Genomic DNA, 22,033 nt, shown 5'->3' with positions numbered 1-22,033 from the left:
AAAAGGGAAAGAGGGAAAAGAGGCAAAATTAAAAGAGCCAGCTCTCTCCACCTGCCAAGACGCAGGAATAGAAAGCAAGTTCATTACCATCTTCTGTGGCCTTCATAGCTTCAGCTTCTCTCTTCTTCCTGGAAAGTCTTTGTTTTTCCTCCAGGCGCTGCTTCTCAGCGTTTGCTTCATCCCAGCGTCCATTTTCCATCAGTCTCTGGTCAGGCCGTAACCGGCTGTCTGTGGGTGCAGTGCCACCTTCCCAGGCATTCAGAGTAAGAGCCAGCTCTGAGAAGTAGTACATGTTTTCCGCATTCTTCCTAAAAGAAAAGGTAACAGAAGAGCTCAGACTGAGTTAAGGAGCAGTAATTTGGTACACGGCCAAGCCAACATTACCAAGGTTGCTCTACAAGTGGAAAAAAAAAAAGTCTAGGGCCATGTCAGGTACTCCTAATTAAAAGAGCCAACCTGGATCACTCTTAACCCCTCCCAGTGTGATTCCATTTAAGTGTCATCTGGGGTTTCATACTACTCAGCCAGAATTATCTGTATCCATCTGGATGAATACAACAAACACTCTACTTAATCAAAATTAGTCATTTCTATTGCCTTCTACTGCATTTATTTTTTTTTTTTTGTCATTCGTGGGGCTTGAACTCTGGGCCTGAACGCTGTCCCTTAGCTCTTCAGCTCAAGGCTAGCACTGTTCCACTTGGACCACTGCGCTACTTACGTTTTCTGAGTGGTTTATTGGAGATAAGTCTCACAGCCTTTCCTGCCCAGGGCTGGCTTTGAACCGTGATCCTGAGATCTCAGCTTCCTGAGTAGCTAGGATTACAGGCTTGAGTCACCAGCACCCGGCTTGCCTTTACTTCTTTTCAAACTTTTTTTCCTTTTTCCTCCTGGGACAGTCTTGGCTACTGCTATCAATGGAATCTATTAGATGAGGTCAGAGTCCTGGACACTTGCTCAGGACTTTCCTGCTGCCTCTGGGCTTTTGGGCACCTTGCTTCTCTGGCTGTTTGTGAATAGCTTTGCTCTAAACTACAGAAAGATATTCTTCTGAATCCCAATCCAATAGAATAAAAATTAGAAAATGTTTTTGTTTTTTTTTTTTTTTTTTTTGTCGGTCGTGGGGCTTGAACTCTGGGCCTGGGCGCTGTCCCTCAGCTCTTCAGCTCAAGGCGAGTGCTCTACCACTTGAGCTACAGCGCCACTTCCGGTTTTCTGGTGGTTTATTGGAGATAGGAGTCTCATGGTCTTTCTTGCCCGGGCTGGCTTTGAACCGCGATCCTCAGATCTCAGCCTCCTGAGTAGCTAGGATTACAGGCGTGAGCCACCAGCGCCCGGCTTAGAAAATGTTTTTGAATGGTGGGTGTTAGGACTTTCTTGGGACAAGGTCTGCTACAATTCAAATCATCTTGTGACCACCTTCTGGTAACCTCTCCAAAAGGCCCGATTTCCCTGGTTGGCCCTTCATATAACTAAGTAGGAAGGCAGGCAGACTTATTTTCACTGTTCCACAGGTAAGGGCAAAGTGGCCTCCAGGCAGCAGTTCACAAACAGATACTCACGGTAAAGGATTCCTTTTCCACAGCATGACCCTGCTTTCCTCTGCTTCGTGGCCTCTCTGACGAGCATCACCCCCATTCTCCCCAGCAGCTGGCTGCACTTTGAAGCAATCCATTTTCTCATCCCATGTCCCCAGAAGGGCAAAGTGAACTTTTCCTGATGGATCTGTCACTTCCCCTGTCACCTGTAAGAGTTCAGAGCAGGGCTTTGGAGCAGAGGATGCAGTGTGGAGTGGTCTACTTGACTAATCCAGAAACCAAGGTCCTAGGGTAAACACTGCTTAGATCCTGTCACAGCAAGGATTATGGAGTCATCTGAATTATTCTGTTGTCCTGATTGTGGAACTTTATTCAAAATACTAAGTCATGACTTGGAGGTCACTCTGTTGCACAGGGATTTTCCATGCAATGAAAAGCATCTGACTGGTACTCAGCATTGCGTTCTCTTCTCTCTAAAAACAGAGACCCACTGTGGTAGTAACACAACTCTTTCCTGAATGTCACAGATGTCCCGCTGGTCCCACCTTCTTCTTACAGTCCTTTTACTAATCCTCCCTTTGTGTTCCCTTCAGTCTCTAATTGTTCTCGACTTTTACTTCCTCACTTGTGGTCTAAGAAAAGAAAGGGGTCCTGTATGCAATTCAGTCCCTTTTTGCTGAATTTTTCCAGTCTACCTGCTTTTTTCTCTTTTGCCAGTTCTGGGGCTTGAACTCAGGACCTGGGTGCTGTCCTGGAACCTTTTTGTGTTCAAGGTTAGTGCTCTACCATGTGAACCACAGCACCACTTTTGGCTTTTTCTGCATGGTTTAATGGAGATAGAATCTCACAGACTTTACTGCCCCAGCTAGTTCTGAACCATGATCCTCAGATCTCAGCCTCCTGAGCAGCTAGGATTACAGTTGTGGGCCACTAGCGCCTGTTACTGTCTACTTGTTTTTTTTTTTTTTTTTTTTTTTTTTTTGTCGGTCGTGGGGCTTGAACTCTGGGCCTGGGCGTTGTCCCTCAGCTCTTCAGCTCAAGGTGAGCGCTCTACCACTTGAGCTACAGCGCCACTTCCGGTTTTCTGGTGGTTTATTGGAGATAGGAGTCTCACGGTCTTTCTTGCCCGGGCTGGCTTTGAACCGTGATCCTCAGATCTCAGCCTCCTGAGTAGCTAGGATTACAGGCGTGAGCCACCAGCGCCCGGCTGTCTACTTGTTTTGAATCACCACATATCTTTCTACATACCTATCAACCTATATGCATGTGTATCTGGCACAAATGTGTATACATAAACACCAGCCTTAGAGGGCCAGGTTTTCTTAGAAATGTACACTTAAGAAAAAAAACATGTAAATTCCAATTTTTCTTACCTTTCTTGCTACATCTCGAGAGAAGTAGCTATAAGGAACAAATTTAAGATTACACTTGTCTCCTGTCTTGTGATTTATAATATCAATTTCACCAGACTGGAAAGTGAAAAGAATCATGGATTAGTTTTATGAAGACTATATGACTTGAATATCTGCCAACACCCACACCTTCTAATTCTTGATCGTTTACTCTTACATTCTAGCACTCCCTTGCTTAAGCCTGGTTCTCTGCCAGCCTTAGGGATGCTGTGGAATCTTTTTTTTTTTTTTTTTTTTTTTTTTGGGTCCGGTCGTGGGGCCTGAACTCTGGGCCTGGGCGCTGTCCCTCAGCTCTTCAGCTCAAGGCTAGCACTCTACCACTTGAGCCACAGTGCTACTTCTGGCTTTTTTCTTTTGTTTATGTGGTGCTGAGGAATTGAACCCAGGACCTCAGGCATGCAAGGCAAGCGCTCTACCATTGAGCCAACTTCCCAGCCCCATGCTGTAGACTCTTCTATAACTTTTGTCATTTCAGGTTGGAATTAATACCACTTGCTTTATGTGTCATATGGTAGGTGGCAGGATTTGACCTGAATATATAATGGAATTCACATAATAATTTACCTTCCCATGCAATCCCTCAAAAGAGCACCCTTCCTGAACTCCTCTGCTTAAATCAAAGTACACACAGTTTCAAGGTTATATATGACACGATTTTCTAGATTTTATTCATTTTTTTTTTTTGCCTCCTTTCTATCCTCTGAATTCCAGACTGCTCTTGAAACATCCAGCTTAATTCCTCCATCTAGTATGAAGCTCTTCCTGACTGCTCAGAAGATAGCACTCTCTTTTTCTGAATTTACTACAATGATTGTCTTAAAGGCAATCTTAACAGTTACAAGTCTTAGAGTGAGGACGAGCAGAAATGCCCCAATGAAAGCATTCTTGTACATGCTAATGAAATTCTTTTAAAAAAAACCTTAGTACTTCCCTTATTCTAGTTTATTTTGTCACATACTTTAACCCTGGTACCTAGTGCACCATCTGGCAATAGATGCTTCATGAACAAGGAAGGATTAAGAGTGGAAGTCATGCCAAGGGTGAAAGGAGGCTCAAGCAGAGTGCCATGTTCATTTATTTAGTTAAATTAGCTAAATAATTAAAAACATTTTTTTTCCTGGTACCAAGGCTTGAACTCATTCTTCTACTTCCTCAGCTTTCTTGCTCATGCTGGTGCTCTACCACTGAACTTTGCCTCCAGCCCTACTTTTTGCTGGTTAATTGGAGAAGTTTTCTGTTTGGGTTGGTTTCAAATCATGACCTTCTAGACCTCAGCTTCCTGAGTAGCTACAATTACAGGTGCCCAGCTAAGTGCTGTTTATTAAGTCTTTATTCTTTGTACTGCCTAATATAGTCCTAGTTGTCATTGATGAATGTTAATTTTGGCCACTTATAAGTAATTATTTGTGATACAGAAGCTTGGGGACGTGAAGGTAGGGCTATAAGTGAAGCAGTAGCAACATTCTGAGGCCAGTTCCTCTGTCTTAAAAGCAAACATTATATGAAGAAGTGTTCTGAATTTCAGAAGCACTATGGGTAACTTTGCTCACCTGATCTATCCACAACTTGCCCACGATAATGTTATGCACTGTTGTGGTCACTTTTTTCCAAGTGTAGTGGTGCCCAGTTGCATGGAAAATACAGTGGATGGTACCTAAAAACCGAGAGGTATACAAATTAGGCCATACCAGAAAAACAGAGCTATACAGACTAGAATTAAGAATGGAAAAAAAAATGTACATGTCTTTAAATGTTGGAAGCATTGAATTTTTTTCTTCTCTTAATTTTTTTTTTTTTTTTTTTTGGCAGTTTTAGGTTTTGAACTCAGGGTCTGGGCACTGTTCCTGAGCTTTTTTTTGCTCAAGGCTAGTGCTCTACCACTTGAGCCACAGAGCCTCTCCTGGCCTGTTCTGTTTACATGGTACTAAGGAATGGAACCCGGGGCTTTATGCATAATGGGCAAACACTTTACCACAGAGCCACATTCCCAGCCCCTCTTGATTTTTAAATGTATTAATAACATATAGCTGAATAATGATAAACACTAACAGCTGATATATCTTAGCTAGGGAGCTAGATCTCCCAAAACCAATTGCAAAATATATGTATAGGAACAAGTCAAACATGTCCCAATGTGAAAAAAAATGAAACTCCATTATAAAAAGGGCACATACTGGTTAATCATTATGGGGGCCAGGACTTGCTATTAATAACTAACTAGCTGTGTGACCTTAAAGAAATCACTTATCCACAGCCTTTAGTAGTTAAAATAGAGGCGTGGACAAACCAAAGCTTTGGAATTATAGCTGGATTCAGTCCTGGCACTATCACTTGTTAATATGTTGTATATTAAGGAATTTTGTCCAGTCTTTGTTCATATCTTCCACAAGAGAACCTTTAAACCCCTATCATTCTCAAGGAATAGGAAGCATCTGTTATCCAGTGGGCCTGATACTCTATATTGGTAAGATCGATGACTCCAGGCAAGCCTCTGATAGCTACACCAATGAGGAAACTCAGGTAGAAGGCAGTCCAGGCCAAAAACATGAACCATGTGATAAGAAAGTTAGGGCTAGGAGTCATTTGGTATCAGCCCAATTCCCTAACTTCCAAAAGGAAGACTGGATATTGAATTTAATCATATGGAAAATAATTCGGTCAATGAACCCCCAATAAAAGCCCTGGAAACCAAACCTGTAGACATGTCAGCGTGAAGAGAGGGTGATGTGCCCTGCTCATAGGGAGAAGACAAGTAAGCTCTATGAACAGGACCCTCCCAGACAACACCGTATGGCTCTCTTCATTTAAGTAACTTTGATTTGGTAAAACCGTAAGTATAGCACTTTCCAGAGTCCTATGAGTCATTCTAATAAGTTATCAAATATGAAGGAGTTGTGGGAGCTCCCGAACTAGTTGGTCCAAAGCATGAGTGGCCTAGGTAACCCCAAATTTGTGGTCTGTATCTGAAGCAAGGACAGTTTTGTTGGAGACTGTGTGCTTCATGTATACAGTGTGCAGAAACTCTGGTTGTTAGCATCAGAATTGCATTACAGTATTCAACCCTATTTTAAATTCCCAAGGCCTTGGTTTTATCATCTGTAGACTTGGGTAATGTTGATTTGCCCAGTAAAATGCTCGAAATATAATATGTGCTCATTGATATAGGTTCCTGATCCTATGATTTGATGTCAAATAAATACCAAACCCAAATCAGTACTTTGACCATAGGTAACTGAGGATTCAAAATAATGTGTGTATGTGTCTATATTTACAAATAAATAGTAGGTAATCTGATCAACTGTATTTTTTTTTTTTTTTTTAATTTTGTTGGTTGTAGGGCTTGAACTCTGGGCCTGGACGCTGTCCCTCAGCTCTTCAGCTCAAGGCTGGTGCTCTACCAGTTGAGCCACAGTGCCACTTGATCAACTGTATTAACAAAATAAGTTTCCTCTGTAAGCACTAGTGAAAAGAACACAGACTTGCTGTAGATTAGGAGAGTGAGTCTTTACTTTCTTGTAGAAAAGATTCAAATAACTCTGGTAGATTGGCTGGTGACAACAATGATGGCAATAACATTAGTGATAAGTGCAACTCTGCCATAAACCAGGCTCTGTGCTACATTTTCCTCACTCATTATCTCAGTTAGTCATCACAAACACCTTCAAAATATTTGCCTAAATACATCGTTAATCTCTTATCAATAGCTCTTCCTCTACCCCCACCTCTCAGATCTATGAGCTCAGTATTATTCTGACACCAAAGCCAGACAACTGCAAGAAAAGACATTTCAAGAAAATAAAACCACAGGATCAATATTCCTTATGAAAAGTTACACATGAATCCCCAACAAAGCGTTAGGAAACAAAACTGATAGCTGAGAAATTCAACCACCTCCCCAAAGCTGGATAGTGAGGTGTAAGGTTTAGTGCCCCAATCAGAACTGACCCAGCAACTTCCTCTACCATGACAGAAAACCTCTCACTCCTCCTTCCTAGGGATGGTGGTCTTACCAAGGGGCATAATGGAGAGATATTTGCCCCGAAACTTGCTGGTGATTTTGATTTCCTGACGTAATGTCCAGCCATTTCTGGATTCCGCATGGTGCGCAGCAGCAGGGGGGTGATGACTCACCTGGAAGGCATCAGGTTCAAAGTGAGCAGGCAGACAGGACAGGGAAAAGACATTACCTATTAACTAGTGATAAACACCCAACGTTTCCTTTGAAATTATACCGGCAATAGGAGGTAAATAGCAGGACCTGCAGTATAGACTCTGAGGGAAAAAAATCAGATAGGGATGACAGGACTGACATATCCTTCAATTCCCTCTGGAGGATCAACCAAAACCTCATTCCTGTCCTCAGAAAGGAAACGTGTTACGGTGGTGGTGCTCTGGTACCTGCTCACAAAGGGATCGGTACCCATTCTCCTCTAGCCGGTCCAGCTCAAAGGTCTCCCCGAGGAGTGGGTTGAATGGCTTGCTGGTTCGGAAGACAGTAGTAGAGTAGGAGGACACGGTGAAAGCCGCCACATAGCAGAGCTGCTCCAGAGAGTTCTCACATTTTGCGGCTCGGTCTAACAACTCATGGTACTCCAGGTCTTCAGTAAGGCGCTGAAGCATGGATAAGGGCTCATTAAAGTTCACCTGGAAGGGAAAGAAGAGATGTCAAACATTTTTCCAGACATTTATATCAGACAGTTCACGTACTTTGCAGGTAGAGAAACAGCTACTGAGAGCTGAGTTGATAAAAACAATTCACTGGCCTCTCTCAGAGGCTAAATAAGGAAACAAATGAATGAGTATTTAAATGGAAGGAAGCAGCAACTCGTTATATAGCTTAGTGGAGAGCTGAGCAGCCACAAGAAAACCCAGAAATGAAGAACAGCAGGAGGCCATAGGGAAGAATAAAGAAATGGAGAAGCACTGCCACAGCCAGAGGCTGAGGAGATCTGGACAAAACTCAAATCATGTGAAAGAGGAAGACAGTCCACTGAAAACTAGATCCACTCAGATGCTGCCAGAAAACTGCCCAAGGGTAGAAATACTCTTCCTCCCAGCTCTGATCTTCTACCAGTGTCTTGTACTGATGGAGCCCAGCCAGACTCCAACAGACACACAAACCTGAAAAACAGCCCAGAGAGATCAGCTTTCCAGTGATGCAGACAAGGCCAGGGAAGGGTGAGTACTTGATTTGCAGATGAAAAGTATAGGACTGTACAATCCTTTTTTTCTTTTTTGTCAGTCGTAGGGCTTGAACTCTGGGCCTGAGTGCTGTCCTTCAGCTCTTACAGCTCAAGGCTAGCACTCTACCACCTGAGCTACAGCGCCACTTCCTGTTTTCTGGTGGTTTATTGGAGGTAAGAGTTTCACGGACTTTCCTGCCCAGGCTGGCTTTGAACCGCAATCCTCAGATCTCAGCCTCCTGAGTAGCTAGTATTACAGGCATGAGCCACAGGCGCCCGACTAGAACTGTACAATCTTAATGGCAGTATCATTAAGGAAATAAAGCAGGATGGAAAGGTCCCTAGGCCCAGAAGAGCCATGTCTAATTGGAAACTGCATTTCCCAAGACTGTGAAGACCTGCTCACCTACCTGCCCACTACTTCCTTGAAGGCATCTAATGCTCCAGGCAAGTGGGTCTTATGCACAGCCTTTTCTTGTCAGTAGTTTAACACACACACACACACACACACACACACACACACACACACACACACACACACACACACACACACACACACACACACACACACACACACACACACACACTCTCTCTCTCTCTCTCTCTCTCTCTCTCTCTCTCTCCTTTGCTGTACTGAAGGCCCTAAACACAATAGGCAAACACTGTACTACTGAGCTATAATCCCAACCCAGGTCAAACATTAAAAAAAAAAAAAACCCCACAAATCCCACATACCTTAATTGTTCTCCATGAGCAATAAGATACAAATCCTATCCATGAGGAATGAAGTCTATGAAGAGGCAGAAATCATATACTGGTCCTTATGCCCCAAGAAGATAGGGAAAATATTTTTGTACTTCTGCCTGTCAAATAATGGCTATTGACAGAACCTTATGGGGAAAGGATACCCCTTCCCCATTTTCCTTCAGCTAGCTATGTCCATATATAAATTCTAGCACAGAGATTTAAGAGATTAATGGATTATGCAATTTCCAGGAAGCAGCCTTAAAAGACAGCCTGCTCGGCTTCTTTCTCCATCTTGCAGCTGACTGCAATGTGACCTTGATGGCTCACACTGCAGCAATCAGGGATGCACCTAAGAATGGAGGCCACCTAGCAGCAGAGTGACAGGGCAGAAGGAAGCCTGATCCTGACTCTGTGGACAACTGACTTCTGGAGTTTAACAGAAGAATGAGTTAAGTCAGGATCTGTGTAAGGCCAGGCTTCACCAGCTTTTCTGCAAAGGGCTTTCAGAGCGCGTGGTCTGTCACACCACACAACACTTGTTGTAACATGGCAGCAGCCACAAACAAGATCTAAATGAGGGCGCTGGGAAGGTGGCTCAGTGGTAGAGCACTTGCCTTGCATGCATAAGGCCCTGGGTTTGATTCTTCAGTACCACATAAACAGAAAAAGCTGGAAATGGTGCTGTGGCTCAAGTGGTAGAGCACTAGCCCTGAGCTGAAGATCTGAGGGACAGCACGTAGACCCAGAGTTCAAGCCCCATAACTGACAAAACAAAATATCTAAATGAATGAGTATTTGTGTTCCAATGAAACTTTATGGACTTTAATCTCATGAAGTATCTTACTCGCTTTCCTCCATTTCAACCATTTAAAAGAAAACATTCTTGGCTTGTGGACTGCATAGTCTGCTGCCAGATTTGGCTTAAGGGCTTTAGTTTGCTACGTTGGTCCAAAGCAATATATTTTAGACTTACAAGTTGAACCTGTATCCACTGGTACCTTGGGCAAAGAGGAGACACCTAATTTACACTTGTAGAATGAATAAGCAAATTAAAAACACTGTGCAGTCTAACATGATAGAGCACAAAGGAGAAATAGCTCATCCTGTATTGGACAGGTTTACTGGAAAGCAACATTGTACATTAATTCAGAAGAAAAGGGTTTTAGCCACAGCAAAAGAAGTCATAAGGGCTGACAGGAAACAGACAGAAGGAAAAAGGGGAGGAAAAAAAGAGGGAAGGAGAAAGGGAGGGAAGGAGGGAAACAGAAAGCAGGCAGGAAAGAAGGAAGGGATTCAAGCAGAAAGAGCACAGTATGTAAATGCTCTTAAGGAAAAGACAAGATATCTCTTAGTACCTGACAACAGTCCTACTGAGCAGAACACTGGATATATATGGCATGTGGAAGAAGTACCACACCAAACCCACAAAGGAATCTGGACTATGTTCAAAGCAATAAGGATCCAGCAAAGGGATGACTTAAATTGAGGAATGACATGACCACACCTCTAATTTTAAATAGGTCATTCTGGCAGCAGTGTGGACAGAATGAAGAAAACAGGACTGGAAGCAAAGAGATCAGCCTAAACTCCATCTTCATTCACAATGGAGACAGTCCTTATCTTCCTGGTTGGAATGCACTGTTTTTGCTTCTCTGTTCTCTAAACATTTGTATGTATAGCACTTCCCACAACACTAATACTAAAATAGTGTTGGCTGTCTGTGTTCATGGCTCTTTTAAATTGTATGCTTCTTGAAAATGGGACAATGATGTATTTATTTGGCATGCCTCAGCCCTTGCTGAGCCCTTGCTCATAAATGTTACTGAACATATGCATCTGATTCCATGTGATATGGAAGTAATACTGAATCCACAGCCAAAACTAAACCAGCTCGTTTAAAGGAAGAGTTTATGACTATAAAAATAATTAAAGACCATGATCAAAACTGCCACTTAAGCGGGCCAGGCTCTCACAATGGTACTCTTCTCACAGAGGCTGAGAGGATCTCACCGGCATGGGGATCTTGGAGAGTTCTTTTCCGATGCAATTCTTCATGATGCTCCATAAGTTGAGACTATAGTTCGGCTTATATGGTATTCTCGTTCTCTTTTCCTTTTTGGTCTCCTCCAGCTGATGCTTGTACTGAGAGCAAACACAAAGCTATTCAATCAGCCACAAAGAACAGAAAATCCACTATTTACCACCTTCCCTTCCCCCATGCTAAAAATGCTGTTTGTCTTAGCATTTCACAAACAAACCTTGGGAATCCCACCCAATGCCCAGATTTCTATAACTTCCACAGAATAGATACCTGTTCATCAAGGCTGATGTCACTACTGGCCCCGCTGATGTTGCTGCCAGTACGTCTGTGTGGATGGGAAGCACAAGAGAATTAGAACATAGGCCAAAATTACAGTTTTGCCCTCAATGGTTATTTACAAGGCAGAATATCAAAGCATATTTTTTTCTCTTTCTCTTTTTGGTCTGTCCGGGGTCTTCAACTCAGAGCCTGGCACTGTGACTGAGCTCTTTGCTCAAGACTAGCACTTTACCTCTACTTCTAGCTTTTTGGTGGCTAAATGGAGGTACAAATCTCATAGACTTTGCTACCTCGGCTGGTTTAGAATGACAATCCTCAGATCTTGGCCTCCTGAGTAGCTAGGATTACAGGCGTGAGCCATAGGTACCCAGCTAGTTTCTAAACTTTTGATGACCTGTGATGTTCATTTCCTTCAACATACTAGGACAACTTACTTGTGGCCCAAATTTTCAGGCATGGTGATGATCTCAGGTGCATCAAAAAATTCATTCTCATCATCTTCATCACTCATGTCCCCCTTACCAGAGCAGCACTGATCTACAACAAGAAAAATGGTTTTTGTTTTCTCTGGTTATATTTACCAAAGCCTGGTACAGATGGTTCTTTTAAATACTAATCACAAGGTACCAAATGGTCCAAAGCAGTGGTAAGCCGGAAGAAATAAATGGTTCAAACTGCACTTCACATTAGTCATTGGTTGTGGAGAATTTGGAGTTCTAGCAACTAGCTGGTTACTATCAGAATGAGCTATGCAAGAATCCATCTCTTACCTTTCACAGACCCAGCACTGCCAGGAGTGTTTGCTGGCAGCACCGTGGCTCCCCGAAAGGCCCTCTCCAGGTGATTGTGCTGCTTTGCCAGCTGCTCCAGGGTCTCTTCCAATCGGATACGCTGGTCTCTTTCATACTGCAATGACTTCTGCCACTTTTTACTATGGGTCTGGGCTAACATGAGAAAATCCCTGCAGGCCTACAGAGACAAAGTGTTAACTGTATCACTCCAACTAGGCAGAGATTCCTCTCTGGCCTCCATAAGCTCATTAAGTAACTTTATTCTAGAAAGTTCTGTGGGCACATGACAGTGAAGCCTTTTCCTATTACTCCACAGCATCAGGGAAAAGTCATTTTGTGCTGCAATCAAGGTCAAACAGAGTAAACATAGTTGTCAGAGTTCTCATATATTTTCCTGGTCATGAGGACCAAACAAATGCCAAGTGAGCAGTAAACCCAGGCAAGGTACTTGTGGTAAAATCACAAAGGGCAGGTATCTGAACACCAGAAGTGATCTGACTGAGACAAAAATGAGAAAAAGTACAGGATAACTGCTTTTGATAAACTCTTGACTAAACTCAAAGCAGAGGAATTTAGACAGCAAGAGTAGAGAATCTGCACTGAATTAGACTCAGGAAAACATTTTTCTTTTATTTTGATCACTAAGAGAAACATCTGACCTTAAAAATTTGAAGCTTACTTGAGGGACCAAAGAAGGGATCTGGAGACAAAACAAATCTTATCATCTCAATCACAATCCCTTTTCTAGCTCTCCCCTAAGATTAGAACCAAGTTCTGCTTACTGGTTATGAATACACGGAGCTCTTCCTGGTATGCACACCACCTGCCCTGTATCCCCCCTCTCCAGGCAGATATACTGGACCCCGACCCTGCAACGAAGGCATTGGCAAAGAAGCTTACTGTTTTGGGGACACACAGATTTCTTCAAGGACTACTACTTCAGCATATGCTCCTCACTCGGCCTATAGCGCATGTCCCTATCCACTTTCTCTAAGAAAAATCTACAGTTAATGTTATTTCTTCTGTGACACTAGCCCTTAGTCTTAAAAACGGCAGTCTCTTTTCTACTTTACTTTTTGCGCTTCAGTTTGTGACGGTCTGTCCAGATGGATCATGAGCAACATTACAGCCACATTTTATATAGCTTATTCAGATCTCTACCTCCTAACACATAATAGATCTTGATAAAGTTTACAAAATAAATATGTGAAAGGAAGTGACATAAGATTGAGTCAATTTCCCATTATAGAGAAACGAAAAGGTACACAGAATGCCTACTACCATGGTGCTAACAATTGCCCACAGGTCAATGGCTAAACCAGGAATTCTAACACGTCACTCACTGAGGTTTAGACTCTCTAAATGCCTACTCAATGGCTGAAAGTAATCTCAAAAGCAATGGGCTCCAATCTGAATGTACCATGTTGTCTTGATACCTCTGCCTCTTCTATTTATTCTCCCTATGCTAAAACCAGCTCCTGGGATCTCCCAGCTGCCCAATCTAGTAATCTAAGGGGTGTCCTTTTGGTTTTGTTTCCTTCCTCACATTCAATGACCAAGATCTACTGATTACTATATTATTATTATTATTATTATTTTAGTTGGTCATAGGGCCTGAACTCTGGGGCTAGGCTCTGTCCCTCAGCTCTTCAGTTCAAGGCTAGCACTCTACCACTTGAATCACAATGCCACTTTCGACTTTTTCTGCTTATGTGGTGCTGAGGAATCGAACCCAGGGAACACTGTTTTAAACTTGTACATTTCTTTCTGTTCTCCATTTCACATATCCACATTAAGAACTGAGCCACTGGGGCTCCACTCCATCCTCACCTTCATAATCTATATACAAAGCTTACATTTGGAACTACCTTCAAGAGTAGCTGCTTTCCATGTAAAGCAATTAGAATCACTTGGGCTAAGAGTAAGCATTCAATTAGCTACTACAATTATGCCTGCATCAAAACCAATCTCATCTTCTTTTAATTTATTACCAAGCCCAGGCAGCAGGATCTGCATTCCTTCCTCCTTCCCTTGCCTTACCTCAATCCACTTCCTTGTTCTACTAAGTCAATTATAGCAGTTCCCAGACTGTGGAAGAGGGGGGCGGAGAATGTTGTCCACATACATACCACATCACCACTCCACAAACTCGTCTCTCATTTCCTTTAACAATACTGATTGTAATTAAATTTTAGACAATTATATGCCAGGTGCTTTGCTGAGTAATTCACATCAATTATCTAATAAAAGCCTTTCAACAATACTGTGAAATGTCTACTAGTATCAAAGTCATTTACAGATAACAAACTGGGTCACATAACCCAGGCTGCCCTGGGTTATGCAGAAGATGAAGGAGGCAGTTGGGATCTAGGCCCTGACCTCTATGCTGTATTTTTTTCATGGAAGCCTTTCATTGTTCCTTCAGGACTTACTTGAAGTATTATCTTCTCTGGCCCTTGTAGTCTGATTTAAATACCTCCAATGTGCTATGCTATAGCAGCCAGTGCCCATGCTATTACGGTCCTTAAGAGTATACCAGCAAGATCCATTCAAAATCGGTCCTTCATCAGATATTAAATTCTGTGAGGCCAGGGACCACAATTGCCCTCAGGGACTTCACTTGGCAGAGAGTAGAACACCTAGGTACTCATTTAGCCAGTAAATATACTTACAGCATCCATTTTATTTTGCTAAATTCAATCTGGTAGAGAGAAAAGCTATCTCATAAGCAATCACAAAATTGAGTGATATGTATTCTTTCATAAAACTTTGCCAATTTATACAGGACTCTAGGCATTTACACACAATCAGACCAAAGGAAGAAACTCTTAAGAGAGAACTACAAAGGCATAACACCTATATGTAGCTGATTATATAAAATAATATTTATCCGAATGAACTGCAAGAAATGGAAACAAGAGGTTTTTTTCTTTGTTATTGTTTTCGTTTCTTTCCATCTTATTTATCTGTCTTTGAGAGGGTGGGGAGCACAGAAATAGAGGAAGAAAGGGTGAACAAATGCAGCAGTAGTATTCACTAGACATTATATTGAACTATACAACTTGTGGATGGGGATGGGAAGGAATGATTGTCCAAAAAGAAACATGTGCTTTACCCAAGTTATGTAACTGTAGCCCAATTGTAAGTCACCTTTATAATAACAATGATTAAAAAAAAAAAAAAAAGAGCCAGGCACTGGTGGCTCACGCCTATAATCCTAGCTACTCCAGAGGCTGAGATCTGAGGATCACAGTTCAAAGCCAGCCCAGGCAGGAATGTCCATGAGGCTCGTATCTCCAATTGACCACCAGAAAACTGAAAGTGGTGCTGTGGCTCAAGTGGTAGAGTGTTCACCTTGAGCTGAAGAGCTCAGGGACATCGTCTAGGTCCAGAGTTCAAGCCCTATGACTGACCAAAACGAAAGAAGAAGAAGAAAAAAAGAATTCCAGGACAGCGCCCAGGCCTTGAGTTCAAGCCCCAAGACCAACACAAAACATATTGTATATATCTGTAATAAAATGCTTTGAGAACTTAAAAAAAAAACTTTGCCCATTTAGAGCTGTGATGCATGAGCAGGCTATTTCTTTATCTATCTATCTATCTATCTATCTATCTATCTATCTATCTATCTATCTATCTATCTATCTATCTATCTATCGATCTATCACCAGTCTCATTAAATTACCCCACTAGCCTCAAACTCAAAGTCCTCTTGCTCAGCTTACCAAGTGCTAATATTACAGGTGTGGGCTCCTAACCACAGCAGACTTAGTTTTTATTCATACCATACTTAAGGGAGAACAGAGGAAGAAAACAGGAAAACAGAGCTTATCTCTGTTATGGTGTGTGTGGGGTGTGTGTGTGTGTGTGTGTGTATTTTCATTTTTTAGTGCTGAGAAATAAACCTGGGATTATGTGCATGCTAGGCAAGGAATCTACCACTGAGCAACACCCCCAGCCCCAGAACACATCTCTGACTTCCAAGGGATCATTCTATTTAACACAAACTCTAAAACTCAGGACACATAAAACTTAGGGAAGAATTTCCCCAAGGAACAAAGATGAGTACATTTTCAAGAGATAGGGCCCAAATAGTTTCAGTTTTATGAATCTGATATTTTCTTTAGAAAAATTTCATGTTATTATAGGAAATAAAAGCTGTTATGGAATGAGGTGTTCACCTATCATTTATTACAAAGTAGCCTTCACTCTCAGTAGATCACTGTGCCCTTACCATTCTATTTGAAAAGTATACAGTAAGATTGTTCTATTTAAAATATTTATTATTTGGGTTAGAGGTATAGCTCAGGTTGTAGAATGCCAGCCAATGAACAAAAGCAAGCATCAGATACCCAGTTCAAGTCCCAGGAAAGAAAAGAAAAAGAAAAAGAAAGTAACCAAAAATGTATTAGGATTTTTTTTTTTTTGTATTAGGATTTCTGAAGTTATGAGGTTTTCTTAATCACAAGGGGAACAGAAAAGAAAGCAGTTATTACTACAAAGTTGAACAATTTGGAGAAAAAAAACAGCTGACTAAGCCCTGAAAAGTATAGGCATCAGAACTGACTAGGGCTGGGTGCTGGATGCTCACACCTGTAATCCTGCCTACTCAGAAGGCTGAGATCTGAGGATTGAGGTTCAAAGCCAGCCAAGGCAGGTAGGTGCAGTAGATTGTTTCTTTTTTTTTTTTTTGGGTGTGGGGCTTGAACTTTGGGCCTGAACACTGTCCTTCAGTTCTTCAGCTCAAGGCCAGCACTCTACCACTTAAGCTACAGCACCACTTCTGGTTTCTGATGGTTAATTGGAGGTAAGAATCTCAGACTTGGGGGCTGGGAAGGTGGCTCAGTGGTAGAGCTCTTGCCTTGCATGCTCGAGGCCCTGGGTTTGATTCCTCAGCACCACATAAGCAGAGAAAAGCTGGAAGTGGAGCTATGGCTCAAGTGGTAGAGCACTAGCCTTGAGCTGAAGAGCTGAGGGACAGCGCCCAGGCCCAGAGTTCAGGCCCCATGACTGGACCCAAAAAAAAAAAAAAAAAGATTCTCAGACTTTCCTGCCCAGGCTGGCTTTGAACCATGATCCTCAGATCTCAGCCTCCTGAGTAGCTAGGATTACAGGCATGAGCCACTGGTGTCTAGCTTATGAGATTCTTATCTCCAATGAACAACCAGAAAACTGGAAGCTGAGCTGTGGCTGAAAGTGGTAGAGTACTAGGCCTTGAGCAAAAGAATTCAGGGATAGCACTTAGGCCCTGAGTTCAAGCTCCACAACTAACAAAAAAGAAAAGAAAAGAAAAGAACCAAGTGTTCAGCATGTCAGAATGTGGTATTGAAATGAAGGTATCACAACTCCAAGCAAATAACAAAAGGGCAGAGTAAGAAAATTCTAAATCTTGGTTACAGGAAAAGTTCTTTGATCTTTTAGAGCCATGTAAAGTAAACTAGCTCTAAGCAAACATCTTACTGTCTTTCCTTAAGCAAGGGAAAATCTGGCACTAGTGAGGTAATTTCATCCCACTTAATTAGGCAAAGGGGCCTGAAAACTTTTTCTCACAGGATACTCTTCTTACTTATGAAATGTCTTTGAGTGTTTTTATACGAAGGGAACTACAATAACCTGCCTACTGAGAATAAATTACCAGTAGAAGTAAAAACAGCATTGTTAAAACCATGTATTCATTTCATCCTGTCAATACATCAGTAATACCAGCAATGCTTTATGTTTACCTGGAATCTGGCACGCAAGCAGCTAAAATATCCTGCAAACAAATGACAGCCACCCAAGATAGCAATCGTGAAGAGGCAGAAATACTGTTGCTCCTTCTTTTTAAAGGAAAGGTGTCCAAAGTTGAGTATTTTGTCTTAGTAACATAATTGCTTGTGAGATTAAGGACTAATGATGGGACTAACTAGTTCTGTGTTATCTCTAGTTCTTAATCCTTCAGTTACTATCTTGCATGCCAGAATCTATTAGCCAAGTAGGAGGAGGACCCTAACATGAAGCTAAAGAACATGACACTGAAAAGGACCTACAGTGATCTTTTGCTGAAAGATTAAACTAGGTAAAAGTAAGCAAATGAAGAAGACATCCTAAAGAGGTTCATGGACTCAACAATTATGATCAGCAGATACCCTGTTGGTGAGAAGCAGGGCTGGACCCCTGGACTCCTAACAAACTTCCAGGCTATAAACGATGTCCTCCTGATCAATTGAGCAGAGCACTAAAGTCATTCCATCTTCACAAGCCTTTTCTATTTCATGAAACAAACAATGTAACTTAAAGCCCTTGAGCATTGAAGCAGGACCTAATGTTCTGGGCTTTATCAATTACAATCCAGCTTTGGGGTAAGAACTATGTTTCACAGAGGGAAAGAATCAAAAAGAACAGAGACACCATCTGCACTCACATTGATCATGGCATTGGATGTTATCCTAAAGAGTGTGGCTCTTTCGTTGACCTGTTTGATCTTTTCATTGCTCTCAGCAGGCAACTTCAGGGATTCCAGCTCACTGAGGGAACGCTGCAGGGCCGTGCCATGCTTAGCTATCAAGTCATTGCAGGTGCTCAGGTCTTCTACTTTGCTGGAGAGGGTTCGAAGGGTATTCTGCAGCTCAGTCTTGTCAGTTTGTGAGACAGACTCTTCATCTCCTGATTCATCTGCAGGAATACAAAGGGTAAGTTATAGGACGACTTCAGGGCCAGGACTCAAGAGTTGGAACCCTACCTACTCTGTCCACAAGCAAACTGACACTGTTCTTGCTAGGCCTTCTGATTGACTGCAGGCCTGTCATTACCACACAATTTCCCTACAATGTGGTACATTGACTACCTGCACCATAAATATCTGGAGTGCTTCTTAAAGGTGCAAAGTTGCTGTTTCTACTCCCAGAGACATTGGTTCAGCTGGTATGAGAAAGGGCCTGGGAATCTGTATTTCTAATAAGCCGCTCGGGTGTTCCAAAAGTTGAAGTTTAAGAACTACTGGCTTGGTAGGTATGATGAAGAAGCTAAATGGCTCTTGGAATTAGGAATTGTATGATTGAGACTTTAAACGTTACCTTGAGGGTTCCAGATAGTTCAAATAATTACTATGAAAATCTGCCATTCTCTGTCCGGTGATAAGTGAGCCCTCTGAAAAATGGGTTGTGAATAAGAATCTATTTCTGTAACCAAGTCCATGTCATTAAAAGTTTAATCAATTTTTTTTGGTCCGGTCGTGGGGCCTGAACTCTGGGCCTGGGCGCTGTCCCTCAGCTCTTCAGCCACAGTACCACTTGAGGAATCGAACCCAGGGCCTCATGGATGCAAGGCAAGCGCTCTACCACTGAGCCACCTTCCCAGCCCCAATGAGTACACATGACTTATCAAGCATTGTTGCCTTCTCCTTTGTTTTTCCCCTACCATCCCTTCCCTCCCACCTCCACAACTATACTCCCCCCGCCCACCTAAATTGTAAAGTTCGTTTTTCAACATAGTGTCTTGTACATCTTATTGTTACAATGGGTATCCCTATTTAAACATTTTGTTTTTTCCCTTTCCCTCCCCCAATTATACTGACCTCAAATACAGTGAAAACACGTGGGAGAGAAACATACAAAGCAAAAAAAAAAAAAAAATCACATGGTACCCTATAAATACGTTAGAACAATACAAGAATGAAAAAACCACTTGTGGCCCTATCTTGGGGTTCATTTCACTTAACTTCATCTTATCTAGTCATATACAGCTTTTGACCTTTTCTGCTTGTCCCAGACATAAACTAGTTATTGCAGATAAGGGAAACCATGGGACCTATGTTTTTTTGGGCCTGGCTTACTTCACTTAATATAATTTTTTCCAAGTCTTTCCATTTCCTAACAAATGGGGGAATGCCATTCTTTCTGATGGCAGCATAGAATTCCACTGTATGTATGTGTATGTATATGTATATATATAACATTTTCATTTTTTTGGGGGGGGGGTCCAGTCGTGGGGCCTTAACTCTGGGCCTGGGCACTGTCCCTCAGCTTTTCAGCTCAAGGCTAGCACTCTACCACTTGAGCCACAGCGCCACTTCTGGCTTTTTTCTTTTTGCTTATGTGGTGCTGAGAAATCGAACCCAGGGCCTCAGGCATGCAAGGCAAGTGCTCTACCACTGAGCCACCTTCCCAGCCCCTATACCACATTTTCTTGACCCATTCATCTACTGAGGGGCATCTGGGTTGATTCCATATCTTAGCTATGGTAAATAATGCTGCAATATATACAGTGGTGCTGGTAGTTTTAGTATGGTCTTGTTTGAGATCATTTGGGTAAATGCCCAAAAGTAGGACTACTGGGTCAAAGGGGAGCTCTATGTGGAGTCTTTTGAGGAACCTCCATACTGCTTTCCAAAGTGGTTGAACAAGTTTACATTCCCACCAACAATGCAGTAGGGTTCCCTTCTGGCCACATCCCCTCCAGCATCTGTTGTTATTAGAGTTCTTGATTATAGCCATTCTAACTGGGGTGAGATGGAATCTCAGTGTTGTTTTGATTTGCATTTCTTTTTTGTTTTTGGGTCCGGTCATGGGGCCTGAGCTCTGAGCCTGGGCGCTGTCCCTCAGCTCTTCAGCTGGAGCCACAGGGCCACTTCCGGCTTTTTCTGCTTATGTGGTGCTGAGGAATCGAACCCAGGGCCTCATGCATGCAAGGCAAGCGCTCTACCACTGAGCCACCTTCCCAGCCCTGATTTGCATTTCTTTTATGGCTAGAGAGGTTGAGCATTTCTTCATGTGTCTATTGGCCATTCTTATTTCCTCTTCAGAGAAGTAAGTTTAATCAATTTATCTTCTCAAGGACAGCTCAAGAATTTCATGACGAAGAACTCATTTGACACTAGCACCAGTATAAAAGCAATACAAAGTCTTATATAAACTACTACTCCAATAGCAAGTGGGAAGCTATGCTGTGAGAGCTATGCTCTATCACATTATACTCAACACTTTCTAAAAGTGCTCTACAAAGTGCTTTCCTAGCAGTGCCATGGAGCTAACACCAGCACCAAAATTAAAACAAAAGAAGTAAGAAAAGATATGCCCTATCTGTGAAAGAGAGAGACAGGATCAGGGTCAAAATATAACCTGTTACTGAAAAGTTCACAAAACAGAGAATTTTCTTTTCATTGCTTAATAGACATTAAATACAATATGGGGAATCACAAGAAGAAAAGAGACAGCAAAGTCAATCAGTGACCTTAGCCCACTCTAAAAGAAAAAAGCTAGTATGAAGACACTATGGGCAAATCTTACCATTTTTCTTGAAGAAAAAAAATCAAAACCATTAACTGTTCTTTTGCCAGGCACTTGTGGTGCATATCTATAATCTTAGTTACTCAAAAAGATGAAATTACAGTTGAAGGCCAGAGGGTAGAAATGTTTGCTAGATCCCATCTCTAAAATAAGAAAACAGCAGAGCTGGAGGAGTGGCTCAGCAATAGAGTGCCTGGCCAAGCAGGTGCAAGACCCTGAGTTCAAGGCCTGGCAATCTCCCACCCCCCAATAATAAAATAAACTATTCTTTTTAGTGTAACATACAAAAATGACTTTTCACAGAAATATTGCATATATAGGGTTTTTTTGGGGGAAGGTTCTGGTGCTTGAACTCAGGGCCTGGGCTCTGTCCATGAGCTTCTCTGTGCTCAAGGTTGGAGCTCTACCACCTGAACCACAGCACCACTTCTAGCCTTTTCTGTGTATGTGGTACTGAGGAATCAAACCCAGGGCTTCATGCATGCTAGGCAAGCACTCTACCACTAAGCCACATTCCCAGCCCCTAAATACATAGTTTTTTTTTTGGTGTACATTAAGAGTTCAACTTAACTAACAAATAAGCTATCAGGAGAAAAGAGAAAAGTTGGGGTAGATCTAAATTGTTAAGTTGTTTAACAACTCACTATTTGATTTAGAAACTGATTTGATACTTGATTTAGACATAAAGTAATTATGTCTCAAAATTTTAAGGTAGTTGGATTGGTATTAAACAAACAAATGAAAAAAATGTTATGGATCTCCAGTGTTTTTTTTTT

General features: G+C 42.1%; 1 protein-coding gene across 1 annotated transcript in view; it reads right to left on the bottom strand.

Moving 5' to 3' along the window:
- Osbp (oxysterol binding protein) overlaps positions 1-22,033 on the bottom strand; it is a 30,115-nt gene that overhangs the window by 2,251 nt on the left and 5,831 nt on the right. Inside the window, exons 3-13 of the mRNA XM_070032251.1 lie at positions 18,395-18,645; positions 11,971-12,169; positions 11,635-11,737; positions 11,192-11,246; positions 10,891-11,022; positions 7,349-7,594; positions 6,961-7,081; positions 4,501-4,604; positions 2,912-3,007; positions 1,563-1,744; positions 88-308 (exon numbers count right to left, since the gene is read on the bottom strand). Of these exons, the coding sequence (XP_069888352.1) occupies positions 88-308; positions 1,563-1,744; positions 2,912-3,007; positions 4,501-4,604; positions 6,961-7,081; positions 7,349-7,594; positions 10,891-11,022; positions 11,192-11,246; positions 11,635-11,737; positions 11,971-12,169; positions 18,395-18,645 (1,710 nt within the window). The remainder of the gene's footprint in view (positions 1-87; positions 309-1,562; positions 1,745-2,911; positions 3,008-4,500; positions 4,605-6,960; positions 7,082-7,348; positions 7,595-10,890; positions 11,023-11,191; positions 11,247-11,634; positions 11,738-11,970; positions 12,170-18,394; positions 18,646-22,033) is intronic.

This window comes from Dipodomys merriami, unplaced genomic scaffold (genome assembly GCF_024711535.1).
Source record: "Dipodomys merriami isolate MVZ:Mamm:240054 unplaced genomic scaffold, mDipMer1.0.p SCAF_21, whole genome shotgun sequence".
Lineage (NCBI taxonomy): Eukaryota > Metazoa > Chordata > Mammalia > Rodentia > Heteromyidae > Dipodomys > Dipodomys merriami.
Note: the sequence above shows the minus strand (reverse complement) of the source record. Positions and strands in the feature narration are given on the sequence as shown.